At 47.8% G+C, this 27,359-nt stretch overlaps 1 protein-coding gene across 2 annotated transcripts in view; it reads left to right on the top strand.

The window, feature by feature from the left end:
* KIF7 (kinesin family member 7) overlaps positions 1-27,359 on the top strand; it is a 183,508-nt gene that overhangs the window by 54,101 nt on the left and 102,048 nt on the right. For both annotated transcript variants that reach the window (XM_075345929.1, XM_075345930.1), the window contains exons 6-8: positions 5,343-5,480; positions 12,535-12,753; positions 22,168-22,376. In XM_075345929.1, coding sequence (XP_075202044.1) covers positions 5,343-5,480; positions 12,535-12,753; positions 22,168-22,376 — 566 coding nt within the window. The remainder of the gene's footprint in view (positions 1-5,342; positions 5,481-12,534; positions 12,754-22,167; positions 22,377-27,359) is intronic.

Below are 27,359 nucleotides of genomic sequence, written 5' to 3' on the forward strand. Positions count from 1 at the left end.
AGACCAGCAGCGCTAAGAGCTGGAGTCTGTTTTACATACTCCAGCCCTCACACTAGGCACAGTGGGACGCAGTTTCCCGCACTTTTGTTTGTGGCACGCCCACGGTCCGCCCCTCTTCACAGGACGCCGGCAGCCATTCCTGCCTGCACGCTGAGCTGCAGAGGGGAGGCTGGGAGACCCAGACAAGGGATTCTACGACCTCACACCCGCTTTTCAGCGGGCGGTAAGCAGCCCTCAAGGGCTCTCCCCCCACTTGTGCCATAGTGTACTTTGTATTTTGTGCTGGCAATACTTTACACTGTACGGTCGCTGGTGATTTTCTGCTATATACCCTCCTTAGATTTCTCAAGGAGACAACAGCATGTCGTCCGCAAAAAAGCAAAAGTGCCAAGGCATGGACTTTATATGCTGCCTGTACCGCATGTGGGGCTGCTCTACCGGCAGGTTCCACTGACCCCCATTGTGTGCAGTGCTCGGCCCCTGTGGCAATTGCTCAGCCGGGGCCTCTGCTAGAGGTGACCCAGGGAGAACCACCTGTGAATGCTGTCCAGGTGACAGGGACGGAGTTTGCAGCTTTTGCTGACAGATTGTCTATGACTGTCTAAAATTCTTGAAACATTGCAGTCTAGACCAGTAACTCAGACCATGGGCACTGTTGGTTCATTGCCCCCTGGTCCCCCTCAGCTGGAACACTTCCTAGCTCCGGGGGTGTCACATGCACCCCAGGGTGACGGCTCTGACTCGGACGACAGTCCCAGACAACCTAAGCGGGCTCGCTATGAGCGACCCTCAACTTCATCACACTGGTCAGGGTCCCAGCGGGACGACTCTCTGTGTGATGAGGCGGATGTAACTGATCAGGATTCTGATACTGGGGCCGCTCTCAATCTAGATACCCCGGATGGTGACGCCATAGTGAATGATCTTATAGCGTCCATCAATAAGATGTTAGATATTTCTCCACAAGCTCCTCCTGCGGAGGAGGCAGCTTCACAGCAGGAGAAATTCCATTTCAGGTATCCCAAGCGTAAATTAAGCACTTTTCTGGACCACTCTGACTTTAGAGACGCAATCCAGAAACACCACGCTTATCCAGATAAGCGTTTCTCCAAACGGCTTAAAGATACGCGCTATCCTTTTCCCCCTGACGTGGTCAAGGGCTGGACACAGTGTCCCAAGGTGGACCCTCCAATCTCCAGGCTTGCAGCCAGATCTCTAGTTGCAGTGGAAGATGGGGCGGCACTTAAAGATGCCACTGACAGACAGATGGAGCTCTGGTTAAAATCCATCTATGAAGCTATTGGAGCGTCGTTGGCGCCAGCATTCGCAGCCGTATGGGCACTCCAAGCTATTTCAGCTGGCCTTACACAGGTCGACACGGTCACACGTACATCTGCTCCGCAGGTGGCACCATTGACCTCTCAAATGTCTGCATTCGCGTCTTACGCGATTAATGCTGTCCTAGACTCTACGAGCCGTACGGCGGTGGCGTCAGCCAACTCCGTGGTTTTACGCAGAGCCCTGTGGTTGAGAGAATGGAAGGCAGATTCTTCTTCCAAGAAGTGCTTAACCAGTTTGCCTTTTTCTCGTGACCGATTGTTTGGTGAGCGTTTGGATGAAATCATTAAACACTCCAAGGGTAAGGATTCAGCCTTACCGCAACCCAGACAAAACAAACCCCAACAGAGGAGGGGACAGTCTGGTTTTCGGTCCTTTCGAGGCTCAGGCAGGTCCCAATTCTACTCGTCCAAAAGGACTCAAAAGGATCAGAGGAGCTCAGATTCTTGGCGGACTCAATCACGCCCAAAAAAGCCAGCCGGAAGAACCGTTACCAAGACGGCTTCCTCATGACTTTCAGTCTCCTCTCTCCGCATCCTCGGTCGGTGGCAGGCTCTCCCGCTTTGGCGACATTTGGCTGTCACAGGTCAAAGACCGTTGGGTGAGAGACATTCTGTCTCACGGGTACAGGATAGAGTTCAGCTCTCGTCCTCCAACTCGTTTCTTCAGAACTTCTCCACCGCCCGACCGAGCCGATGCTCTGCTGCAAGCGGTGTCCGCTCTAAAGGCGGAAGGAGTGGTGACTTCCGTTCCTCTTCAGGAACAAGGCCACGGTTTTTACTCCAATTTGTTTGTGGTGCCAAAGAAAGACGGGTCGTTCCGTCCCGTCCTGGATCTAAAGCTGCTCAACAAACACGTAAAAACCAGGAGGTTCCGGATGGAATCTCTCCGCTCCGTTATCGCCTCAATGTCTCAAGGAGATTTCCTAGCATCAATAGACATCAAGGATGCTTATCTCCACGTGCCGATTGCACCAGAGCATCAGCGTTTTCTACGCTTCGTTATAGGAAGCGAACACCTGCAGTTCGTAGCTCTACCTTTCGGGCTGGCGACAGCCCCTCGGGTCTTCACCAAGGTCATGGCAGCAGTAGTAGCAGTCCTGCACTCGCAAGGTCACTCTGTGATCCCGTATTTAGACGATCTACTTATCAAGGCACCCTCTCAAGAGGCATGCCAACACAGCCTGAACGTGGCACTGAAGACTCTCCAGAGTTTCGGGTGGATCATCAACTTTTCAAAGTCAAATCTAACCCCGACCCAATCACTAATATATCTTGGCATGGAGTTTCATACTCTCTCAGTGATAGTGAAACTTCCACTGGACAAACAGTGCTCGCTACAGACAGGGGTGCAATCTCTCCTGCAGGGCCAGTCGCACCCCTTGAGGCGCCTCATGCACTTCCTAGGGAAGATGGTAGCAGCAATGGAAGCAGTTCCTTTTGCGCAGTTTCATCTGCGTCCATTACAATGGGACATTCTCCGCCAATGGGACGGGAAGTCGACGTCCCTCGACAGGGAGGTCTCCCTCTCTCAGGCAGCCAAGGAATCTCTCCGGTGGTGGCTTCTTCCCACCTCATTGTCAAAAGGAAAGTCGTTCCTACCCCCATCCTGGGCGGTGGTCACGACAGATGCGAGTCTATCAGGGTGGGGAGCAGTGTTTCTCCACCACAGGGCTCAAGGTACGTGGACTCGGAAAGAGTCCACCCTTCAGATCAATGTTCTGGAAATCAGAGCAGTCTATCTTGCCCTACAAGCCTTCCAACAGTGGCTGGAAGGCAAGCAGATCCGAATTCAGTCGGACAACTCCACAGCGGTGGCATACATCAACCACCAAGGGGGAACACGCAGTCGGCAAGCCTTCCATGAAGTCCGGCGGATTCTGACGTGGGTGGAAGACACGGCATCCACCATATCCGCAGTCCACATCCCAGGCGTAGAAAACTGGGAAGCAGACTTTCTCAGTTGCCAGGGCATGGACGCAGGGGAATGGTCCCTTCACCCGGACGTGTTTCAGGAGATCTGTCGCCGCTGGGGGATGCCGGACGTCGACCTGATGGCGTCACGGCACAACAACAAAGTCCCGGTTTTCATGGCACGGTCTCACGATCACCGAGCTCTGGCGGCAGACGCCTTAGTTCAAGATTGGTCGCAGTTCCGGCTACCGTATGTGTTCCCACCTCTGGCATTGTTGCCCAGAGTGCTCCGCAAAATTAGGTCCGACTGCCGCCGCGCCATTCTCGTCGCTCCAGACTGGCCAAGGAGGTCGTGGTACCCGGATCTGTGGCACCTCACGGTAGGCCATCCGTGGGCACTACCAGACCGTCCAGACTTGCTGTCTCAAGGGCCGTTTTTCCATCTGAATTCTGCGGCCCTAAACCTGACTGTGTGGCCATTGAGTCCTGGATCCTAGCGGCCTCAGGTTTATCTCATGAAGTGGTTGCCACCATGAGACAGGCTAGGAAGCCATCCTCCGCCAAGATCTACCACAGGACGTGGAGGATATTCCTATCTTGGTGCTCTGCTCAGGGAGTTTCTCCCTGGCCTTTTGCATTGCCTACTTTTCTTTCCTTCCTGCAGTCTGGGTTGGAAAAAGGTTTGTCGCTTGGCTCCCTTAAAGGTCAAGTCTCCGCGCTATCCGTATTTTTTCAGAAACGCCTGGCGCGACTTCCTCAGGTACGCACGTTCCTGCAAGGGGTTTGTCATATCGTCCCCCCTTACAAGCGGCCGTTGGAGCCCTGGGACCTGAACAAGGTTCTAATTGCTCTCCAGAAGCCGCCTTTCGAGCCTATGAAGGAGGTTTCCCTTTCTCGTCTTTCACAGAAAGTGGCCTTTCTAGTGGCGGTCACGTCTCTTCGGAGAGTGTCCGAGCTCGCGGCGTTATCATGCAGATCTCCATTCCTGGTGTTTCACCAGGACAAGGTAGTTCTGCGTCCAATTCCAGAATTTCTTCCCAAGGTGGTATCTTCCTTTCATCTCAATCAAGATATCACTTTACCGTCTTTGTGTCCGCATCCAGTTCACCAATTTGAAAAGGGTTTGCATTTATTGGATCTGGTGAGAGCACTCAGGATCTACATTTCCCGCACGGCGTCTCTGCGCCGCTCGGATGCACTCTTTGTCCTTGTCGCTGGTCAGCGTAAAGGGTCGCAAGCTTCCAAATCCACCCTTGCGCGGTGGATCAAGGAACCAATTCTTCACACCTACCGTTCGGCTGGGCTTCCGATTCCATCAGGGCTGAAGGCCCATTCTACCAGAGCCGTGGGTGCGTCCTGGGCATTACGGCACCAGGCTACGGCTCAGCAGGTGTGCCAGGCGGCTACCTGGTCGAGTCTGCACACTTTTACCAAGCATTATCAGGTGCATACCTACGCTTCGGCGGATGCCGGCCTAGGTAGACAAGTCCTTCAGGCGGCGGTGGCTCACCTGTAGGAAAGGGCTGTTTGACGGCCCTATCACGAGGTATTCTTTTACCCACCCAGGGACTGCTTTTGGACGTCCCAATTGTCTGGGTCTCCCAATTAGGAGCGACAAAGAAGAAGGGAATTTTGTTTACTTACCGTAAATTCCTTTTCTTCTAGCTCCAATTGGGAGACCCAGCACCCGCCCTGTTTTCTTAGGAAGTTTGTTTTTTTCGGGTGCACATGTTGTTCATGTTGAACAGTTCAGTTCTCCGAGGCTGTTTCTCGGGTTGAATTTGTATTTAAAACAGTTATTGGCTTTCCTCCTTCTTGCTTTTGCACTAAAACTGAGGAGCCCGTGATCCCACGGGGGGGTGTATAGCCAGAAGGGGAGGGGCCTTACACTTTTAAGTGTAATACTTTGTGTGGCCTCCGGAGGCAGTAGCTATACACCCAATTGTCTGGGTCTCCCAATTGGAGCTAGAAGAAAAGGAATTTACGGTAAGTAACAAAATTCCCTTCATTTTTAATAACCTTTTTAGTTTCAGACCAATGTGACTATGTGGCAACCATAAAATCTCTTCTATTTCTTCCTTTTAATTGAAGTGCGTATTAAGCTTTGAAAGCGACACCGACAAGGACAAGTGTATTGAAACTTTAAAGAATAAAATCCAGAGGTTGGAAGATGAGAACAGAGACTTCTTGGCCGCCTTGGAAGATGCCATGGAGCAGTACAAAATACAGGTATCCAGTTATAACCTATTGCTGTTTGTTCTGCATTATAGGGGACATATGCATGGCATGCTGAACATTGGGTCATACTGCAGAGACCTTCACCCTCTTTATTTCTGTATGCTCCAGTCAGTATGTGACTGACAGCGGAGCATCTGTGTATTCCAAGCTTTATTTACCACTATTCTTACTTCCATAGATGCGTAGTTATAGTATATCACAAGTGAGTACACCTCACATTTTTGTAAATCTTTAATTATATCTCTTCATGGGACAACACTGAAGATCTGACACTTTGATACCATGTACAGTAGTCAGTGTACAGCTTGTATAACAGTGTAAATTTGGTGCCCTCTAAACAACTCAGCACACAGACATTAATGTCTACACCGCTGGCAACAAAAGTGAGTACACCACTCTATGAAAATGGCCAAATTGTGCCCAAAGTGTCAATATTTTGTGTGGCCACCATTATTTTCAAACACTGCTTTAACTCTCTTGGGCATGGAGGTCTCTGGAGCTTCACAGGAGCCCCTGGATCCTCTTCCATCCTCCATGATGACATCACAGAGATGGTGGATGTTAGAGGCCTTGTGTTCCTACACTTTCTAATTGCGGATGCACCACAGATGCTCAATAGGGTTTAGGTCTGGAGACATGCTTGGCCAGTCCAGCATCTTTACCCTCAGTTTCTTTAGCAAGGCAGTGGCTGTCTTGGAGGTGTGCTTGGGGTCATTATCATGTTGAATACTGACCTGCAGCCCAGTTTCTAAAGGAAGAGGATCATTCTCTGCTTATTGACATTCATGGTTCCCTCAATGAGCTGCCCACAGTCAGCAGCACTCATGCAGCCCCAGACCATAACACTCCCACCACCATGCTTGACTGTAGGCAAGACACACTTGTCTTCGTGCTCCTCACCATGCTGCTGCCATACACACACTTGACAGGAGCTGAACCAAATTTTAATCCAGGCCCTTAGTCTGCTTGTCTTCAACAAACTGTTTGCGGGCTTTCTGGTGCATCATCTTTAGAAGAGGCTTCCTTCTGGGATGATTGTCATGCAGACCAATTTGATGAAGTGTGCAGTATAAGGTCTGAGCACTGATAGGCTGACCTCCCCCCCTTTTAACTTCTGCATCAATGCTAGCAGCACTCATATATGTCTTTTTTGAAAAGACAATCTGTTGATATGACGCTGAGCACGTGAACTCAACTGCTTTGGTCGACCATGGCAAGATCTGTTCGGAGTGGAACCTGTTAAACCGCTGTATGGTCTTGGCCACCATGCTGCAGTTCACTTCAAGGATGCTAGCAATCTTCTTATAGCCTGGGCTATCTTTATGTGGAACAATAGTTTTTTTGGGGGGGGGGGTGTTCAAGATCCTCAGAGAATTCTTTGCCATGAGGTGCTATGTTAGCCTTCCATTAACCACTTTGATATGGTGTGTGGTCAATAACACCACATTTAACACATCTGCTGCCCATTCACACCTGAGACCTTGTAAAACTAATGAGTCACATGACATTGTGGAGGGAAAATGGCTAATTAGGCCATTTTCACTTAGTGGTGTACTCACTTTTGTTGCCAGTGGTTTAGACATTAGTGGCTGTGTGTTTTTTAGAGGGCACACCAAATTTGCACTTGTTACAATGGAACGTAGTCAGTGTACAGCTTGTATAAAAGTGTCATATCATCAGTCTTGTCCCATGAAGAGATATAATGAAAAATATTACAAAAATGTGAGGGGTGTACTAACGTTTGGTAGGCATTCTATAATTTGACTCCTCTAACTGTAAAGAACCCATTTCTATTTTGCTGACGAAATTGCCTTTCCTCCACAAACAATGAGTGCTCCCTGGTCCTTTGTAAGGTCTTTGAAATAAATCATTTGCTAGTCCTCTGTATTGACTACACACGTTTTAAGGCATATTAGATCTTTGAGGTGTGTGTTTTTTAAGCTCAACAAGACCCACTTTTCCAACCTCTCATAATAGGAGAGACCTGCCATCCTTTGCAATACTCTAGTCGCCCACCTTTGAACTGACTCTAATCTGAATATCCTTTTTGATATGCGGGGTCCTAAACTGGATCCCATATTCCAGATGTGGCCTTACAGGTGATTTATGGAGGATAATAATACATTGGGAACACAAGATTTTTTCTCTTTATACACCCTAGAATCTTGTTTGCTTTATCAGCTGCTGCCTGACATTGAGTGCTGCCGCTCAGCTTACTTGTAACTATAATACCCAAGTCCTTCCCCTGTTCTGTAGTCCCCAGTATATTTCCACTTTCAGATTTATACTTCTTTACCACTTATTCCTTACTGATGTGTTATGTATGTCTGGGGTCCTCCACTTTTCTAGTATGTCCAATATTCAGGAGTTGAGAATTGATAGGTAATTTTGCATCTACATGGCAATGAGTATTTCTTATTTTTCTCCCTTGGTTCTTGTTGCTTGCTTTCGAGCTTAAAGGGGATCCCCATCGCAAAAAAAAATAAATGCCAATGTAATATACTATAGTGAATATCTCCCTGGACAAAACAATGTGATTTTAGCTGCGGCCACGAGGTGGTGGGCATTAAGTACCGGGTATATGTGTCTGCTTCTTCCACTAGCTATACTCCTGCAGCCAGCACAGTCCTGCAGGCAGCTGACCTCTCTGCTCTTGCAGGGCTTCTCTGCTTTTACATTTTTTGTCTTCTCCTTCAGGTAGGATATGATTCAATCTCCCTGTTTATTCCCTAGTGAGGAGGGAAACTATGCAGAATTATCACACTTTTCCATTGCATTACTCCTGTTAGACTAACCAGCCACATCACCCTCTCTGGAAGGTGGAGTAACTGTGCTGATGTGGGAAACATATACCCAGCACATCAACACAGGTGAATCTGTATGGCCCTTATCAAGGCAGCATCAACATAGACTTTGTATATCTGACCACCGAGGCAGCATCCACATAGCCTCTGTATGTATTACCACCGAGGCAGCATCCACATAGCCTCTGTATGTCTGACCACTGAGACAACATCCACATAGCCTCTGTATGTCTGACCACCGAGGCAGCATCCACATAGCCTCTGTATGTCTGACCACCGAGGCAGCATCCACATAGACTATGTATGTCTGACCACCGAGGCAGCATCCACATAGCCTCTGTATGTCTGACCACCGAGGCAGCATCCACATAGCCTCTGTATGTCTGACCACCGAGGCAGCATCCACATAGCCTCTGTATGTCTGACCACCGAGGCAGCATCCACATAGCCTCTGTATGTCTGACCACCGAGGCAGCATCCACATAGCCTCTGTATGTCTGACCACCGAGGCAGCATCCACATAGCCTCTGTATGTCTGACCACCGAGGCAGCATCCACATAGCCTCTGTATGTCTGACCACCGAGGCAGCATCCACATAGCCTCTGTATGTCTGACCACCGAGGCAGCATCCACATAGCCTCTGTATGTCTGACCACCGAGGCAGCATCCACATAGCCTCTGTATGTCTGACCACCGAGGCAGCATCCACATAGCCTCTGTATGTCTGACCACCGAGGCAGCATCCACATAGCCTCTGTATGTCTGACCACCGAGGCAGCATCCACATAGCCTCTGTATGTCTGACCACCGAGGCAGCATCCACATAGACTATGTATGTCTGACCACCGAGGCAGCATCCACATAGACTATGTATGTCTGACCACCGAGGCAGCATCCACATAGACTCTGTATGTCTGACCACCGAGGCAGCATCCGCTTAAAATCTGTTTGTCTGCCCACTGAGGCGACATCCACACAGAATCTGTACGTCTGCCCACTCAGGCAGCATCTGCATGGATTTATATGTCTGCTTACCAATAGAGCACCATCCAAGTTTCTGCACAACCATGCAGCATCTACACTGAATCCATATCTGTCCATTAAGGCAACATCTGCATAGATCCTGTATATTCTGCCTAGAGTAACATCTGCAGAGATCCTGTATATTCTGCCTAGAGTAACATCTGCAGAGATCCTGTATGCTTTGTCCATCAAGGCCATATTTGTATCCAACAAATACATTTGTATGTTCTGCTCTCCGGGGCAATAGGAGCATAGAATTCTTGTTCTGGTTACCAAGGGAACATCAGCATAAAGCCTCAGTGTTCTGCCCATCTGGGCAACGCTCACATAGCTTCTGTATATTGTCAACCATGACAACATCTGCAGAAATCAACACCTGCTCATGTACCTGCACAAAATCTGTACTCATCTGTTCCACTCCATGGTCAGCCTAAACTCGATTTTCATCTCTCAGTACTCAGTTCTGCATGAAGGTGGACGTGATGTTGTGATTCCCGAGTGCCGGGCCAGGCTCTGAGTTCTAAGGGAACTCCGGGTAATGATCCGGGGGTCCAGCAACTTAAAAAAAAAAAAAGCAAGCACGCTCTACTTACAGAGTCTCCAGCGCGGCTGTACACTGCTTCCGGGTCGCTTATTCTACTTCCGGGGCCGCTCATTCTACTTCCGGGGCCGCTCATTATCCTTCATACATATGGTCTGCTTCCAGACACTCTAGTTATAGACACCACGGAGAAGGATTATGGCATAGGCTTTGCTATACTAGAGCCCTCCTTCCACAAGCATCCATTTACATCCATTCCTTCAGTTTTGAGGTTGAACTTTCGGATGAGATTCTTTTTTGGATGTAGATATTTTATCTAAATCTCTCTTCTAAAGTTGATGACTTTCGGGCTGTGAGTGGCCGCTTATAGGTACCTGACCTTGTATTTTTTTGTCTTTCCAGCCCTTCATCTGTCCAAGTACACTGCTCTGCTTATGGTGTTATCTCATCCATCTAGTTTTGCAGCAACAGACCTCATTGGCTCTTACTTATTCCATACTTATTCCAGGTGGCCACCTTCTGTGTTACTTATTCCATGCCTGTACCTGAAGCAGCATAGCCACAGCTGGAAGGCGCTACTAAGCTTCTTGAGCCTATATTCCTGGCACCCACTGAGTAACCAGGTTTTTTTTCAACCACCATTATATACAACTCTGGTCCTCATTCTAGTCTCAAAATATTGGCATCTTGGCAGCCGTTGGCATTTTTCTGTGCTGTGCTCTTCCTAGAGTTGGCTTTGTCTCTCTAATCATTGCGTTAAATAGATTGGGCCTTAGCTTATTACCTGCTCTCTTAGTCTGCACCCCTCATGGTTCTTGACAAATAACCTCGTACAGAGGCCCATCTTTAGACCACTCTCCTCGTTCTCCAGAGCATAACTGCAGGTTGGCTAATTCTACAAATAGAGCTGTGCCCCTCTTGGCTGTATAGATGGAGGAACTTTTGTTTTGTGCAGTCTGGTTTCTCAATCACTGCATGGTCTCATTGTCGTACGCACTGCCCACATGGTCTCCAGATAAAGACTACTGATGAGCACTACCGTACTCGTAACGAGCAGTTGGATGCTCGGGTGCGCGCTACCCGAGTATAATGGAAGTCAGTGGGGAGACTCAAGCATTTTTCCGAAAGATTTTGCAGAAAAATGCTGGAGTCTCCCATTGAATTCCATTATACTGAAGTCGCGACCATCCCCGAGCATCCAACTGCTCTTAACAAGTACTGATCATGGTAGTGCTCGCTCATCACTCATAAAGACCAGAAGCTGGAAAATAAGAATGGAGATTAAAGGGAACCTGTCACCTAGAATATGCCTTCTGACCTATCAGCAGATGCATGTGTGCCCTAATTACACCTTCCTACCCATCCCTGTGTTATAAAATTGTATAATATGAAAGTAATAAACGTTTTATTACCTTCATATTTCGTATGTAAATAGCAGGGAATGTGGTCACAGGGGCGGTGCCTTGCCCTATGGACGTCTGCATATTCCTGTGGTATCACGCCCCTGTGGGCGTGATACCATGGAGCGACGTCCCCATTGTTCATTCTATCCTGCGCGCATTGCAGCAGGCTTCTCTTCCGGGTTCTCCTTGTCAGTTTCAGACGCGCACTGCGCATGCGCAGTGCGCGTCTGAAGCTGGCTATTGAACACCCGGAAAAGAAGCCTGCTGCAGTGAACTGATCGCCAGCCCTGTCCTCATCAACACCCACACCTGTGTTAATGGAACAATCACTAAAACAATGTTAGCTGCTCCTTTTAAGGCAGGAATGCAATGCTGTTGAAATGTGTTTTGGGGGCTGAAGTTCATTTTCTTAGCCAATATTGACTTTGCAAGTAATTGCTGTTAAGCTGATCACTCTTTAGGACATTCTGGAGTATATGCAAATTGCCATTAGAAAAACTTAAGCAGTAGACTTTGTAAAAATAAATATTTGCAGCATTCTCAAAACTTTTGGCCATGACTGTATCTTCTTAAAATATGATTTCTTAAGGTATGTTTAATGCAATGGTAGCCATAGATTGCTTGGTAGCATCTTGAGTAGGACTTTACATGGGACTGTCACACCAGTCGTACTGCAGGGTTAAGGTGTGGGGATGCAAAACATAGCCAGACCCCTGAAATCTTCATTCCGGGTACAATACCAGCTTGTCGCTATATTGATTTTGCAGTGGAACCAGTGGTACATCAATTTCTCAGTGTCCCAGGAGCTGGTTTTCAATATGATGTCGCTTATTGGTCGTGCTACTGTGAGCCTGCGTGTCCTAAACGTGCTATCATGGCCTGCAGCGTCTCCAGACTTGTCTCTTGTCGAACATCTGAAACGTCATTTCTCAGCAACTGCAAAAGGAACTGCCAGCAGAGGATCTTGGTGACTTGCATGCCCTAATGAATTTAGTATGGCAGAACAGTCCTCAGACAATAACCTTATTGATAGCAGCCAAGGCTGTAATGCAAGAACTTCTACACGTGGCGCTTATACTAGATACTGAATAAATTAAGTTCTTTTGAAAACTTTGCTTCCATTCTTTTCAGCATTTACATGTCATTAACATGTCTATGTATCCTGTGATTTCCTTGATCCTTGACTTTTCCTTCTTGTCATTCCAATTTTGCTAATGAAGAGTGTCTTTTTTTGTTACAGTATTACCATTTTGTTTTCTCTGATAATTTTCAGAGCGATAAACTGCAAGAGAGGCAAGATGAAATTGCTAAGCTGCAGTCCCACCTGGAGCACATGAGGCCCGGTCTGTCCGTTTCAGCCTTACTTGAAGATGTACAATTACTACAGATTGGGGGAAGACCAAGTACAGCTCCTCTGGTGACAAAGCCTTCTCTGACTCTGAGTCAGAATACATTCTTATCCAGCAAATGTTCTCAGACCGCTCATAAGAAGGTTTGTATGAGCAGAGTTGACTTTGATCAGTTTACCGTATTTTTCGGACCATATGACGCACTTTTTTTCCCCCAAATGTTGGGTGAAAGTGGGGGGTGCATCTTATGGTCTGAATATAGGGCTGCGGAGTATGAGGGTGGTTCGGTGGAGCGGGTCATCGGGGGCACGAGCAGGCTGTAGCAGCCTGCCGTGACCACGTGGACCCGCTCATTTAATATGCACGCCCATCATCCCGCCCATCATCTCTCAGCGCTGAAGCCGGAGCTGACAGGTGGGCGGGATGATGGGCGAGGGATAAACAGCCGGCCCGCATGATCACCCCTGGCAACTGCAGCCTGGAGTGATCATTTGCGGCTGTATTCACTGCCCCCTGCACATCATCATCATCATCAGCGCGGGGTGCAGTGAATCAGTACACATTACTCACCGTTCCCCTGCAGCATCACGATCTCCTCCTGTGTCCTCCGGTCAGCTGACTTGCGTGGAGACTAGCTGGGCGCACAGCGATGACGTCATCGCTGTGCGCACATGTCCACACGCAGCCGCCGGCACAGACAGGAGATGGCGAACGATGCTGCAGGGGGACGGCTCCACTCAGCGGCGCTGCCGCTGACATAGATTGTAAGAGGAGCGGTGCTGTAGGGAGTGAGGTGAGGTAAGGTGAGTATGAGCGTTTATTTTTTTTTATGTGCCACTGGATGCGGCCATACACCAGGATGATGAGGGGTATCTGAGCAGGATAGGGGTTTATTATGAGCAGGCTGGGGAGTAGATGAGCAGCATGGGGAGTAGATGAGCAGCATGGGGAGTAGATGAGCAGCATGGGGAGTATATGAGCAGGACATTACCCCATAACAGTGTCAACAGCAGATCCTCGCCCCATAAGTGTGTCATGACCACATTTTTTGCTTAATTTTATTTTCCTATTTCCTCCTCTAAAACCAGGGTGCGTCTTATGGTCCGGTGCGTCTTATAGTTCGAAAAATACGGTACTTGATGCATCTGATTTTCTTTTTTACTTTAACTACCTGAGGGCCATTTCAAATTAAATGGGATTGAGATGGAGCCCCTCAACTGAGTAATTCAGTATAATAAAGCAAGGGGAGTCAATTTGGACTGTGGTCAGGCTCAGCCCCATTAGTCGCTGTCTCTTTTAGGAGTAGATTACAATTTTATGTCTGCCTGAAAAGGACACTGCTAGAACAGAGGCCAAAGTTATTCTGACTGACTCATTAGACTTGATGTCTCCATTGATGGGAGATGGGGTGGTCAGCAGACAAGAGTTATGCTATTTCTGGAGGCCATTTTACCCTGTAATGCACAACGACACATGTCTTCATCATCTGCCAGGTATAGTACGCTCTAAATCATCCTCATATATGTACGACATGTAATTTACAGCTGGGGTCCTGAAGGCTAGGACTGGAGATAATCCTGCTTCCATGCCCTTAGATACTATGGTCAGTAGCGACCACACCATCTAAGGGATTTCCCATCGGTAATGTCATACTCCTTAACGCCCTTATAGCTTTGGGTTGCTATGGCAGTCAGGGGTCTAATGAATGCCTTGGGGGTTTCCAGCTTTTGTACATTCATTAGCTTGAGAGTTGCCTAAAAGGCATAAAATACAGCAATGCAGTATTAAAGTGTAATATTATAATAGTGATTAAAGTTATGTATAATTAAGTCTTGTGGAACTTAAAAAATAAACCACAAAACTCTCATTTCCCTATCAAAAGGGCTTCATTATGTAAAATGGAGGATCCACAGGACATTCCCTCAGTTGGTGCCTGCATTTGTAATTTTGTGGGTCTGGAAAAGCCATAAATGCATGAATTTGAACAACCACTAAAAGCCTAAAGAGACTTGTTTCTCTGACGCCTCATTGGGGGGACACAGGACCATGGGTGTTATGCTGCCTATTCATAGGAGGACACGAAGTAGATGCAAAAGCATAGCTCCTCCTCTGCAGTATACACCCCCTGGCCGGGCCAGGCAGTCTCAGTTTTAGCTTAGTGTCTATAGGAGGCACTTCCTTTCAAGATTTATTTTTTGAGGGCGATGGTTTCCTTTTGGGTCCGATCTCCCACTACAATCAACGGGCGGGAACGTGAAGTGTTGCCTACACATACCCCCTCCTGCGACGCTGGATCCTGGGCTAGACGATGGGTTCCATAGACACCGATTTTCCAAAGCCCAGGGCAGAGGCACAATTCCTCAGCCCCTCTTTGCAGGCTCTGAGTTGAATATGGCACCGTTGTGACCGGATACAGCAAGCTGACTCTGCTATTGTCACTGCCTGGATTGAAGCAGTGTTTAAGGTGAGATCCCCGCTGACTGGTTTCCCAGACAAAGGGAGAAAAGGCTGTGCAGGAAGGGCTCCCAGGACTGAATATACAGTATTTATTATGAGAAAGTCCCTGGCTAATGCAAGGAAGAGAGCCCCAGGAATCCTGAACACACAGTGTTAACTTTTCCCTAACTTGCTGGCTGGAGGAGGGGGTGGGGGGAGGTGGGGGGGTGGGGGGGGGAAGTCCCTCCTGTTTGCAAACTCCTGCACAGATAATTTCAGGTGGCAGGGGGGAGGGGGTGGCTAGAGAATCACAGAGTTCAGGGACTCAAGCTGTTTATTATCTGCTCTGTTTATTTGATCTAGCAGAAAAGCCAGCTGATAACCACCAGTACACGCTGTGTGCTGACTAGAGGGAGAGGGAGGAAAACTATCAGAAGCTCCTTTCCCGCCGTTTTTTACTACCCACAGCGTGGGGGGGGGCACACTGACTACTCCTTCGCGCTCTTTTAGCGCTAAGCCCCGCCCCCCGCGGCCGCGATAAGCCCCCTTCCCCCAGGAAAGTGTGGGAAGATCTCCAGCCATCGGCTGATTCTGGTAAGGTGCTGCTCACTGTAGCTCTGCTGAGCATTGCTCCCCCTCCTAGCATACTCCTATCAGGAACATGCAGAATTCAAAAGGCACTAAGAGGGCTAAGGCTCACATTGTCTATTATTCAGCCTGCACTGCCTGCCACGTTGAGCTACCACGTAAACACACCTCTTCTCTCTGTGAGTCCTGTGCCCCTATAGCCCTCCAAGACCCCCCTGCCACCACTGCCGCAACCGTCAGCCCAGAGCCTAGGGCTCCCAGCCCACCGGAATGGGCACAGTTTCTGTCCCAATCCATGGAAAAACTCACAGAAACTGGTGCTGGCTATGCAATGTCGTCCTCCACACCCTTCTGGGTCCCTGGACGGAACGCTGAGGATACCCCTATGGAGGATCCTTCTGAGGTAATCCGGGCACATGCTTCACCGGTTGCAGGGATCAGGAAAAGCGCACACGGCCGGGTGTCTCCAGCGGGCTCTCCCTCGGGAGCACACAGGGCAGGCTCTCCCACACGCTCTACGGCTTCTGAAGAGCTGGAGGAGGGAGAATGCTGTTTGTACCAGGAGGATTCCTTGGTTTCAGCCTCCCCAGATGATCAAACTCCAATAGACTCCCTTATAGCAGCAATCAACCAAACTCTGCATGTGGAGGATCCCCCATCCACTACCACTGACCATGCGGTCTCCTTTAAGAGGGCAAGGAAACCCCAAAAGGTTTTCGCTGATCACCCTGAGTTTCAGGATATACTCACAAAGCAAAGGGAGAAGCCTGACAGGCGCTTCGGTAACCGAAAACTCATGGAGTCCCGGTACCCTTTTGCCTCACCTGCCCCTAAGGGCTGGGCCGATCCGCCCTCGGTCACCCCACCCCGGTCTCCCGCCTTACCACAAAGACGCTCCTGTCTTTACCCGATGGTTCCTCCATCAAGGACCCGACAGACAGACAGGTGGAGCACCTCGCCCGCTCTGCTTTTGAGGCTGCGGGTTCCTCCCTCTCGCCCTCCTTTGCCTCTGTGTGAGTCGCAAAGGCGATCTCGGTCTGGGCAGAATCCCTTAACACTTCGCTTGAGGAATCCCAGTTCACTCATACCTTCACAGAGGTAACAGCTCAAATTGCCGCTGCGGCGGAGTACCTCATGAAGGCCTCCATGGATGCTGCTACCTGCACAGCGTTTGCCGCCTCAAATACCATAGCCATCCGTAGAGCTCTCTGGCTCCGACAATGGCGAGCGGACTCTGCCTCTAAGAAGTCTCTCACGGGCCTCCCCTTTTTTCCAGACCAATTGTTTGGCGAACGTCTGGACAAGCTCATTTCTGATGCCACGGGAGGAAAGAGTACCTCCCTCCCCCAGCTGAAGTCCAGGACGTCCTTCACCAGACGTCCACAGTCCTCGTTCCGCTCCTTTCGGAACTCATTTGGTTGGTCGACACCCCGTGCTGTCCACGCCACCAGCCGCGGACTACGCAGGGACCGACCTTCTCAGCTCTCCCCGAAACCTACTTCGTCATGGCAGCCTAGACCGAAACAGTCCAGGACTAGGGAGACTCGGCCACGACGTTTTCCCCCCTCATGACTCCTTCGGCGCCCCGGAAGACACACTCATTGTAGGTCGACTGCGGCTCTTTCAACACATCTGGGCTGCCGCCTCAGACGACAAATGGGTGCGAGACCTTGTGTCTTCCAGTTACCACAGAATTTCGGACCCGACCCCCGAGTCGGTTCTAACAGCAGGAGTGATAATACCTGTCCCAGACGACAAGAAGTTCGGGGGTTTTTATTCCAACCTCTTTGTGGTCCACAAAAAGGATGGGTCAGTTCGACCCATCCTGGACCTCAAACACCTAAACGAGCATGTGCACGTACGGAGATTCAGAATGGAGTCCCTAAGGTCCATTATTGCATCCATGGTCGAAGGGGAATTCCTCGCATCCATAGACATCAAGGACGCGTACCTGCACATACCCATCGCCCCAGATCACCAAAAGTTCCTCCACTTTGCAATTCAGGACTCCCACTTTCAATTCGTAGCTCTACCCTTCGGCCTTGCCACCGCACCAAGGGTCTTCACCAAGGTCATGGCGGCCGCCATGAGCGTCCTTCACGCCAGGGGTGTGGTCGTTCTCCCTTACTTGGACGACCTCCTCATCAAGGCCCCCTCCTTCCGCGACTGCTCAACCAGCGTACAGATCACTGTGGACACCAGGGCTGTGGAGTCGGTAAGCCAAACCTTCGACTCCGACTCCTCAAATTCTCTTGCACCGACTCCGGCTCCGACTCCGGCTCCGGCTCCGACTCCGGCTCCGACTCCGACTCCGGCTCCGACTCCTACATATATTGCTTATAGTTAGGTGAAAAATTTATTGTAGTACATGAATATGTGTATGTGAACATCAGACATTTAATAATTTTTATGATACAATAATCAAGATATTTGGATAGAACATAAAATATATTTATTGGAATACAACTTTAGAACACAAAAAACTGTAATAAATTGTAAATATGTAATACACTATGTAATATACAGTAGATTACATATATATCTTGTGTGTGTGTGTATATACACTGTATATATATATATATTATACATATTACATATTTACAATTTATTAGTTTTTTTGTGTTCTAAAGTTGTATTCCAATAAATATTTTATGTTCTATCCAAATATCTTGATTATTGTATCATAAAAACAATTAAATGTCTGATGTTCACATTGTACTACAATAAATTTTTCACTTAAATATAAGCATTATACTAAATGTTGTTATTTAGTAAAATATTCAGCACATTCTGCATTGCACTCCTGTCCCCAATTTATTATATATTTTAGGAGTCGGAGTCGGTGCATTTTATACCGACTCCGACTCCACCAAAATGAGCTCCGACTCCGACTCCACGACTCCGACTCCGACTCCACAGCCCTGGTGGACACCCTATCCCGCTTAGGGTGGCTAGTGAATCTGGACAAATCATCCCCGGTCCCATCACGATCCATCACCTTCCAGGGCATGTCCCTGGACACCCGTCGGGGCTTGATCCTTCTCCCTCAGGACAAGGCGATCGCTCTTCAACGAGCGGTACGTTGCGTTCTACGTCCTCCGTCTCGCTCCATTTGATTCAGCATGAAAGTGCTCGGCAGGATGGTGGTGGCTATGGAAGCAGTACCCTTTGCTCAACTGCACCTCCGCCCACTACAGCTAGCCCTTCTAGCGGCCTGGGACACGAGCCCCTTCTCCCTGGACAGACATCTTCACCTGACACCTTCAGTCAGGTACGTACTCCGCTGGTGGCTTCGGTCCTCATCCCTATCGAAGGGGAGATCCTTTCTCCCAGTGAACTGGCTGGTCCGGACCACGGACGCCAGCCTCCTAGGCTGGGAAGCAGTGTACCGGCACCACACTGGTCAAGGATGTTGGACGCCCCAGGAGTCTTCCCTACCCATAAACACCCTGGAACTCCGCGCGATCTTCCTCGCGCTCAGAGTGTTCTGCCCTCTGCTAGCGGGTCGTCAGATTCGAGTCCAATCGGACAATGCAACAGCTGTAGCCTATATCAATCGGCAGGGGGGCACCCGCAGCAAAGCGGCTTATCTTGAGGCCCACAAGATCCTCAGCTGGGCCGAATCGACGGGATCAGTGATATCAGCGGTACACTCCGTGGAGAAAGATAGTGACATGCAGCACACTATGTGTCAGAGCAGAGCATGTCACTGTCTCCACTCTGGGACTTGTTGTGCAGGTGAGAGTGTATACAGTTGGTACTATGCAGCAGAAGTCACAGAGTGGGGCAGTTACTGACATGTATCATCCGGTCACCTGCATAACAAGTCCCAGAGTGGAGACAGTTAGTGACATGCAGTACACTATGTGTCAGAGCAAAGCATGTCATTGTCTCCACTCTGGGACTTGTTGTGCAGGTGACCGGATGCTACATGTCACCAACTGTCTCCACTCTGTGACTTGTGGTGCAGGTGACAGAGTGCAGACAGTTTGTCCCATGCAGCAGGACAGATGGCAGAGCACAGCGGTGACATGCCTGTCAGTGTCTTGCTGCTGGGAGGAGCAGATGATCACACTGCCCGACACCGGCCGCTCTCCTGACATCGCAGCAGAGCGGGCGGGTGGACAGTGTGATCACATACTTACGTGCAGGGGGGGATTCAGCTGAAGAACCCCCCCCTCCCCCCGTACTGCACACTGGCGCCCCGTGCCTCACCATCTGCAGGACGCCGGCTCCACACTGACGTCCTCCGGATCCTCCCCTCGATACTGGGCTGTGATGTGCGGTAGTCACCGCCCACAGCCCTGTCACTCAGTGTGAGTGGTGCCAGCCTCCTCTGACGTACCCGTCTTGTTTGAGAGCCCGGAAATGCCGGGACGTCAGAGGATGCTGGCGGCCACAGCTCCAGGGGGTCATGTGACCGGCACTGAGCGTGCAGGATAGCGCCGCTCAGTGCCAGAACTGGAAACAGAAGCCAATGGAGAAAACGCCTAGAAAGGTAAGTAGAACTCCTACAGAACATAAAAAAAATGGGTGAACCACCCCTTTAACACTGGAATGGCATCGGAGGTGAGTATAGCTGGTATTATTTTATTTGGGGGAAGCTTACCGATTAAAAAGAGGTTGTCTGAGTAGTGGACGACCCCTTTTAATATTGAGAAAAAAATTCAGAAGTTGTTCAAACAAAAAATTGATTTGTCTTTGTTTTCTAAGACTCGTGGTATTTTTTATTTTACTGTTGATAGAGATGTGTTAGTGCTGGTTTTTGCGTGGTGAGCTGACATTGTGTTCTGATACCATTTTGCGATACATACAATGTTGTTGATCAGTTACTATTCTATTGTTTTTTTCGGGAGCTTTGCGGAGTGTAAACCACAATTTGGACATTGATACTTTTTTTTTTTTTTTTTTTTTTTTTTACATTTACCAAAGTGGTTGTTTTTTTTTTTATATATATATATATATATATATATATATAATATATATATATATATATATATATATATATATATATATATATTTATTACTGGATATTAACGGATGCAGCAATGTTATCAATTTTTTTGTTTGTTTTTAAGTCATTTGTTTTTTACTTTGTTTTTCAGTCCCATTTTACAATTTAAAAAAAGAACTAATAGAGACAAACCCGTTTGTTATCACCAAATTATAAAAGTCCGATACTTATTAATAGTGAGTGTTTTCGGTCACTGCATTACGCTTAAAAAAAAAATGCAATAAAACTAGCCCAAAATGTCATATGTACCCCAATTAACCCCCATGCACCCATACCCATGAACATTTCTGGGTGCATATTTCTAAAGCCTGCCTAGCAGTTCCAGCATGTACTAGCAACATAAACAGATCTTTAGAAAAAAGTATTTCTAAAGATCCTTTATCATATGCTAATGAGTGCAGGGGCTAGTCGCCAGGGCGTTATATCCCCCGACTAGTCTGCCCTCTTAGCTTGTTACCACACCCTCAGGGGCGTGCTAACATGCTATTCAATACCCATTGCCCAGAATCATCGGTGGTGACGCTCGTGTCTTTGTCCGTTGTCACCGCCTGAGACGCTGCATTTAGGCTCAATGCGCATGATCAGAAGTCCCGCCACTTCCGGTCATGCACACTATGAAGCCGAGTGTACACTTCCCGATTTCATAGAGGTCATTGTGCATGACTGGAATTGCCGGGACTCCTGATCATGTGCATTGAGCGTAAACCCAGCGTCTAAGAGGTAGTGACAACTGACAGGTATGCGCGTCCGTGGCGATAACGCTGGTCATTGAATAGCATGTTAGTACGCCCACAGGGCTAACATGCTAAGAGGGCGGACTAGTCCGGGGAAATAACACCCTTGCAACTAGTCGCTGGCCTCATTAGTATCTCATAAAGGATCTTTAGAAACACTTTTTCTAAAGATCTCTCTCTATGCTAGTGTATACAGGGACGGTTAGGCAAGGATTAGCAATATACACCCAGGACTCCTCGTGGTCCTGGATGCATACAGGTCCTGACAGGTTCACTTTGAAGAAAAATACAACCTGGTTGTTTTTATAAAATATTGAATGCCAGAAGTACAAAAGCCAAATAAGATGGATAAATGCATTAATTTCACCATTTTACCACATTTTACCATTTTTTTTCCCATTTTTCACTACATTACACAGTAATGTGAATGGTGTCTTTCAAAACTACAACTCGTGGGAGATGTGGTTGGTGTGTGACTGCATCTCCTATGGCCTGGGGCTGCCCTATATGTGGCAACTGTCTTACTCTGACATTTACAAACCAGCAAATACAAATGACAGCCACCACTGGATGAAAAAAATATTTTTATTACTGTATAGGCATATATTGAAACTATATAAAAATATCTTTTTTATATTAAATATTAATAAAAAAATGATACATTACTATCAATTAGTTAGATCATTTGATTAGCCATTGTATCAGGCATCTTATGCACATGGTTGTAGAGGTTTGCTTTAACGTGTCCTCATTCATTCTAGTGCCGGGTTTCATTGTTGTTCCAGATTTCAGAAAGTCTTGCCTCTTTGTCTAAGGAGCTTACAAGGAATTTTCGGAGTGGAACCCAGAAGCTTGTGTCCAGCATGGAGGAGGCAGACAGTGTGCTGTGCAGACACTTCAGTGAGTGCTCCGATCTGTCAGGACAGTCCGAAGATGAAGAGACCAAGGAAAACAGAGACTCTGAGCGGGAATGTAACAAGTCTCTGCACAACAGGTAGCCATTTCCTTTACATTTCCCCAGCTATTTCTGGGACTTTTTATTTATATATAATTTTATTTTTTTTTTTTTGCTATTTTCCAAAGTATATTTTAATTTAAACAGTAATAGTTATGGATGAGAACAGGATTTTTTTAGGTGTATTCATCGGAACTTCAGGAGGATATGGGAAGATCCTGTTGGATCAGCGATCAATAGAAATTGTTGATAAACTACCAAGGACCAAACTTAAACAAATACAGCTATTCCAAGATTTTCAGAATTTGTGATCAGCATTATCAGACCACAACACTGATTTCATATATATATATATATATATATATTAATATATATATATATTCTGTCTTTCTCTGTCTGTCTGTATCAGTTTCTCTGTCTGTCTCTCTGTGTCTCTCTCTTTCTCTGTGTCTCTGTCTGTCTGTCTCTTTCTCTGTGTCTCTGTCTGTCTGTCTCTTTCTCTGTGTCTGTCTGTCTGTCTCTTTGCCCGGGCTCTCTCTCTGTGTCTTTTTCTGTCTTTCTCTGTCTCACCACCGACATCTTATTACTTCACACATAAGCTTCTTATACGAACAGTTTATTTTGTTCCTATAGCAACCACTGACAGTTGCTGTTAATAGCCCGTATCTCCCACCTCCATTCAGATTAATGGAGGCAGGATTTTGGAGACTAACTGTAAAGTGCGGGGTTCAATTTTCCCGTCCAAACATAATCTATGACGTTCCTTGAGTCACTTGAGGCGTCTGTGCAAAATTTCGTGATTGTAAATGCGACGGTGCAGATTCCTTTAGCGGACATACACACACACATACACACACACACACACACACTCAGCTTTATATATTCAGTATATAGATACTGTGTGTGTGTGTGTGTGTGTGTGTGTGTGTATGTCTGGCCACTTGAAAGAAACAAAGCAAAAAACATATCTTGTGCAGTTCCTCTATCTATTGCTTTCCGCCTCTCCCGTTGGTCTCCCTTCCTCCTACTCCTTTTCTCAATAGACGTCTGCACTGTACATTGTGCCTGAGATGGCTGGTGAAAACGTTAGTAGCATTCTGTAGTAAACTGAAAATTGCAATGATATCTCAAAATTGCATTTTAAGGCTATGTGCGCATGTTGCAGATTTAATGCCGAAATTGTCTGCATCAAATCTGCCCCTTTTAGCAGAAAAATGCACCAAGAAATGCATGCGTTTTTGGTGTTTTTTTGTGCCATTTGTTTCTCTTTAATGATGTCAATGGATGGAAGGGCTAAAAAATTTGTCAACAATTGACACACTGCAGATTTTATTCTGCACCAAATCTGCAAGGAAAAAATAAGCAACATGTGCCAACACTTCAGAATTGTCATTGATTTTGCTTTCATAAGGCTAGACATACAGATTTGGGCCTAAATTTGCATCAAAAAAGGCACTGTGTGCACACAGCCTGAAGGTTTGCCTCATAAGGAGGTGTGGCGCTGCTGACTTGGTGTCTGACAGCCATTAATGAGTAAAGCTGGGTTTACACACTGCAACATCGCAAAGGACATCGCTGTAACGTCACCGGTTTTGTGACGTAACAGCGACCTCCCTAAGTCTCTGCTAAGTCGCTGGTGAGCTGTCAAACAGGCAAACCTGGCCGACAACTCAACAGCGATCCGGACCTGCAGAGCGACCTAGCTGGTTGTTGGGGATGTTGATAAGCAGCCTTTTGAAAGGGAAGTTGCTAACAAAGTCTCTGCAAAGTCTTCACACACTGAAACTTCATGCTGCACAGCGGGAAACAAAGGACCTAGGAATGGTCCTGAACGATTTGTAACGATTACAACTTCACAGCAGGGGCCGGGTCGCTGATAAGTGTCACACACTGCAACATCGCAAACAACATCGCTATTGCGTCACAAAATCGGTGACGTTACAGCGATGTCGTTTGAGATGTTGCAGTGTGTAAAGCCAGCTTAATTTGTATATATAATAAAGCAAGGATTTGGCAGATCCAGCAGAGATAACAGAGTTAAAGTGGTTCTATAGAGGGGGCCATCTTTAAAGGGGATTTTTATATTGATAATAGGCCATCAATATAAAAGTCCCGGACAGCGTCTTTACAGAAAAAATCTAGTGTGAATAATCAATATTGCAACTTTTAAATGCGTGGTCCTTTAGGAATAGTTTCACTGTACTTTATAGAAGAAATGAAAGGGCTATCTGGCTTTGCGGAGTTTCACATTGGAAGAGAGCGGTGCCTCACATTGTGACCCATAGATTTGCTTCTATTAGGACGTGCACAAAATTGAGGTGGTGTGTGGGATTGTAACCTCATCGGCCCCGCTCACCTATGATGGCGTTGTGTGACACCTGTAAAGGGATTGTTTGACTCTTCCAAAAAGAAAAGATAATTTATTAGTAAGAGCTCTAATATAGCAATATAAAAGCAATACTGACCTCTTCAGTGCCCCACAAATCTAGCAAACACTGGTGATGTTCTCTGCTCCTTGTTCACAAGCTGCTGGTTGCAGATGCGAGGTTTGTGGTGACTATCTAGGCTACTGACTGGCTGCAGCGGTTCTATGGCATGCTACTGCGGGCAGAAGGTGTATAAGCAATGATAGATGAAAATGAATGAAATGAAATAAATTGTTTTTTGATATTTTGGATCATTTGTTCAGATTTTTTTTTTTTTTTTTTTATTTTGTTACTCAAAGTTGTTCAGGGAACATGTCACCTTGGAAAAAGTGAATATTCATCCAGTAGGGACCCTGAGTAATGCGGCCAAGCAGGCCAGTATCTATAGACATGAGGTTATCAGTAGAGATGAGCCACCGCCCCTAGTGTTCGAGTTCGGTTTCGGTTCGTCGAACGACGGGTGTGTTCGAGGAACATTCGACAAACACCTTTGAATCCCATTGAAAACAATGGCATGCAAATACAAACACCTAGAAAACACCTTCTAAGGTGTCCAAAAGGTGACAAACAACTCAGAAGACACCACAAACACATGGAAAAGTGACAAGTACATATACTCATGCTGAAAGAAAAGAGCTGGACGAGTAAAAGAAGGAGCAGACACAGATATAGGCATGTCATGCCCTTCTAAAATCATGTAAAACACAGCAAGGGGACTCCAACAAGAGTCTCCATTTTTTTTTTTAAAAAAATTGGGCCACAGACACCACTTAAGAGGCATCAATGGCACAGTTGCAAACTTAAAATGTTGATTTGCATGAAGCACACTCAAAAATCCACAAGCCTTTACTCTCCCCAGGATGACACAGGGGTAGAAAAGTCCTTGCGGATCCATGATTTTTTAATGAACGTTATTCTGTCCACATTGTCACTGGACAGACGCGTGCGCTTATGAAACGCCCACGCCGGGGCTTGCAGGGCTCGCACGGTCACCGGGCCGGTGGTATTCGGGGTCAGGCTGTGAGTGGTCTGACCCGGCTTCCGTGACCCCCGGCGGGTTTCAATAAAAGGAAAGTCCGACCGTCAGTCCGGTGTTACAAGGGGGATGGAAGGAGGGTAGTGGGGTCCCTGGGTGGGGCTTGCCATCGCTCTTCCCCAAGAAACGGGACGGGGACGGGGGGTGCTTGCAGCGCCACCCGTGGTTTGCGGCCAGGTGTTAAGCCGCCGCTGCGCGGTCTCTCTCCGGGGCAGGTGTTATGGGCAGCCGGATGGAATCGCTCCCCACGGGTGGAGCGGGGAAGCCCCGGGAGGTTAATGAGACCCAGGGCAACAGTCCTCAGGGACACCGGGGGCACAGGGCTGCGACATTACTCACAGCAGTCACGGTGTGCGGTTCCAGTTGTTCTTTATTTAAAGTCCGTTTCACATCGCACCCGGGTGCTGGTCCTCGCCGCCTGTAGCCTTTGGTCGGTCCCGGGCAAGTAGGAGGAAGGGGTGTCCGGTGAGGTGTTCTGGGGGTCTCTCCCTTTCGGTGCGTTAGTGCCGTCCCCGTGGCATAGAGCATCTTGGGAACTCGCCGCCTCTCTGTCTCTCTCCTCCCCGGTAGCGGACCTAACACAACTGCCACCGGGTACAACTTGCTCCAGGGAACCCCAGTCCTCAGCTCCATTCCCCTCCTCTAGGTGTTACCAGCCCTGGTCTCGTGGCATCTGCTCAACAGGAGCTGTTCTCTGGACGTCTGCTCTCCCTTGCAGCCTCTGACGTTCTGCCCAAAACTTCTGTGTGCTCTGCACTAAAACACACTCCTTCAGGCCCCCCTCCCCTTGGTGGTCATGGGGACCTGCCTGTGTCCAGCCACCTGCTCAGATGAGTCATGGACTCAGAACAAACTTCATGCTGCAAATGCTGTTAACTCCTTCCTGCCAGTGTGATGTTAGTGTGTCTGTTGTTGGGACCATTCTTCCTCCTGCCCGGGAAAAATGGGGTAAGATTTAATACCCTGTATCGACCCGTTTACAGGGGCGTTACACTTATCTGTCAGCACACACCCAGCAGCACTGAAGACACGTTCAGAGAGAACGCTGGCTGCGGGACACGACGAGATCTCCAAGGTATAAGTGGCGAGCTGAAGCCATTTTTCCAGATTGGAAGCCCAAAATGAGCAAGGCTCCAGTTGCACAGTCATGGCATCAATATTCACTTGGAGATACTCCTGTATCATCCTCTCCATGCGTTGACTGTGTCAGGCTTCTTGTGTCTTGTGGCCTTGCAAAGAATGGTCTAAAAAATTAATGAAACGATTCCATAAAATTGCTGTTGCCACCAGATACGGTGTTGCTGGTACGGTTTGAGTGATGATCTCTCGACAGTCCCATGGTTGGCAAGTTAGAACTGTGAGATTCACTCTGCACTACTGGTGTTTAGTGGAAAAGCCAATCTCATATTGTGTAAGGGCGGCGTCACATGCTACGATGTATCGGGTGATATGTCGTCTGGGTCACGGATTCCGTGACACACATCCGTCATCGTTAGAGATATCGTAGCGTGTGACCGCTATGAACGACTGTGAATGAGCAAAAATACTAACCTTATCGTT

The sequence above is a fragment of the Anomaloglossus baeobatrachus genome, chromosome 4, assembly GCF_048569485.1.
Source record: "Anomaloglossus baeobatrachus isolate aAnoBae1 chromosome 4, aAnoBae1.hap1, whole genome shotgun sequence".
Classification (NCBI taxonomy): domain Eukaryota; kingdom Metazoa; phylum Chordata; class Amphibia; order Anura; family Aromobatidae; genus Anomaloglossus; species Anomaloglossus baeobatrachus.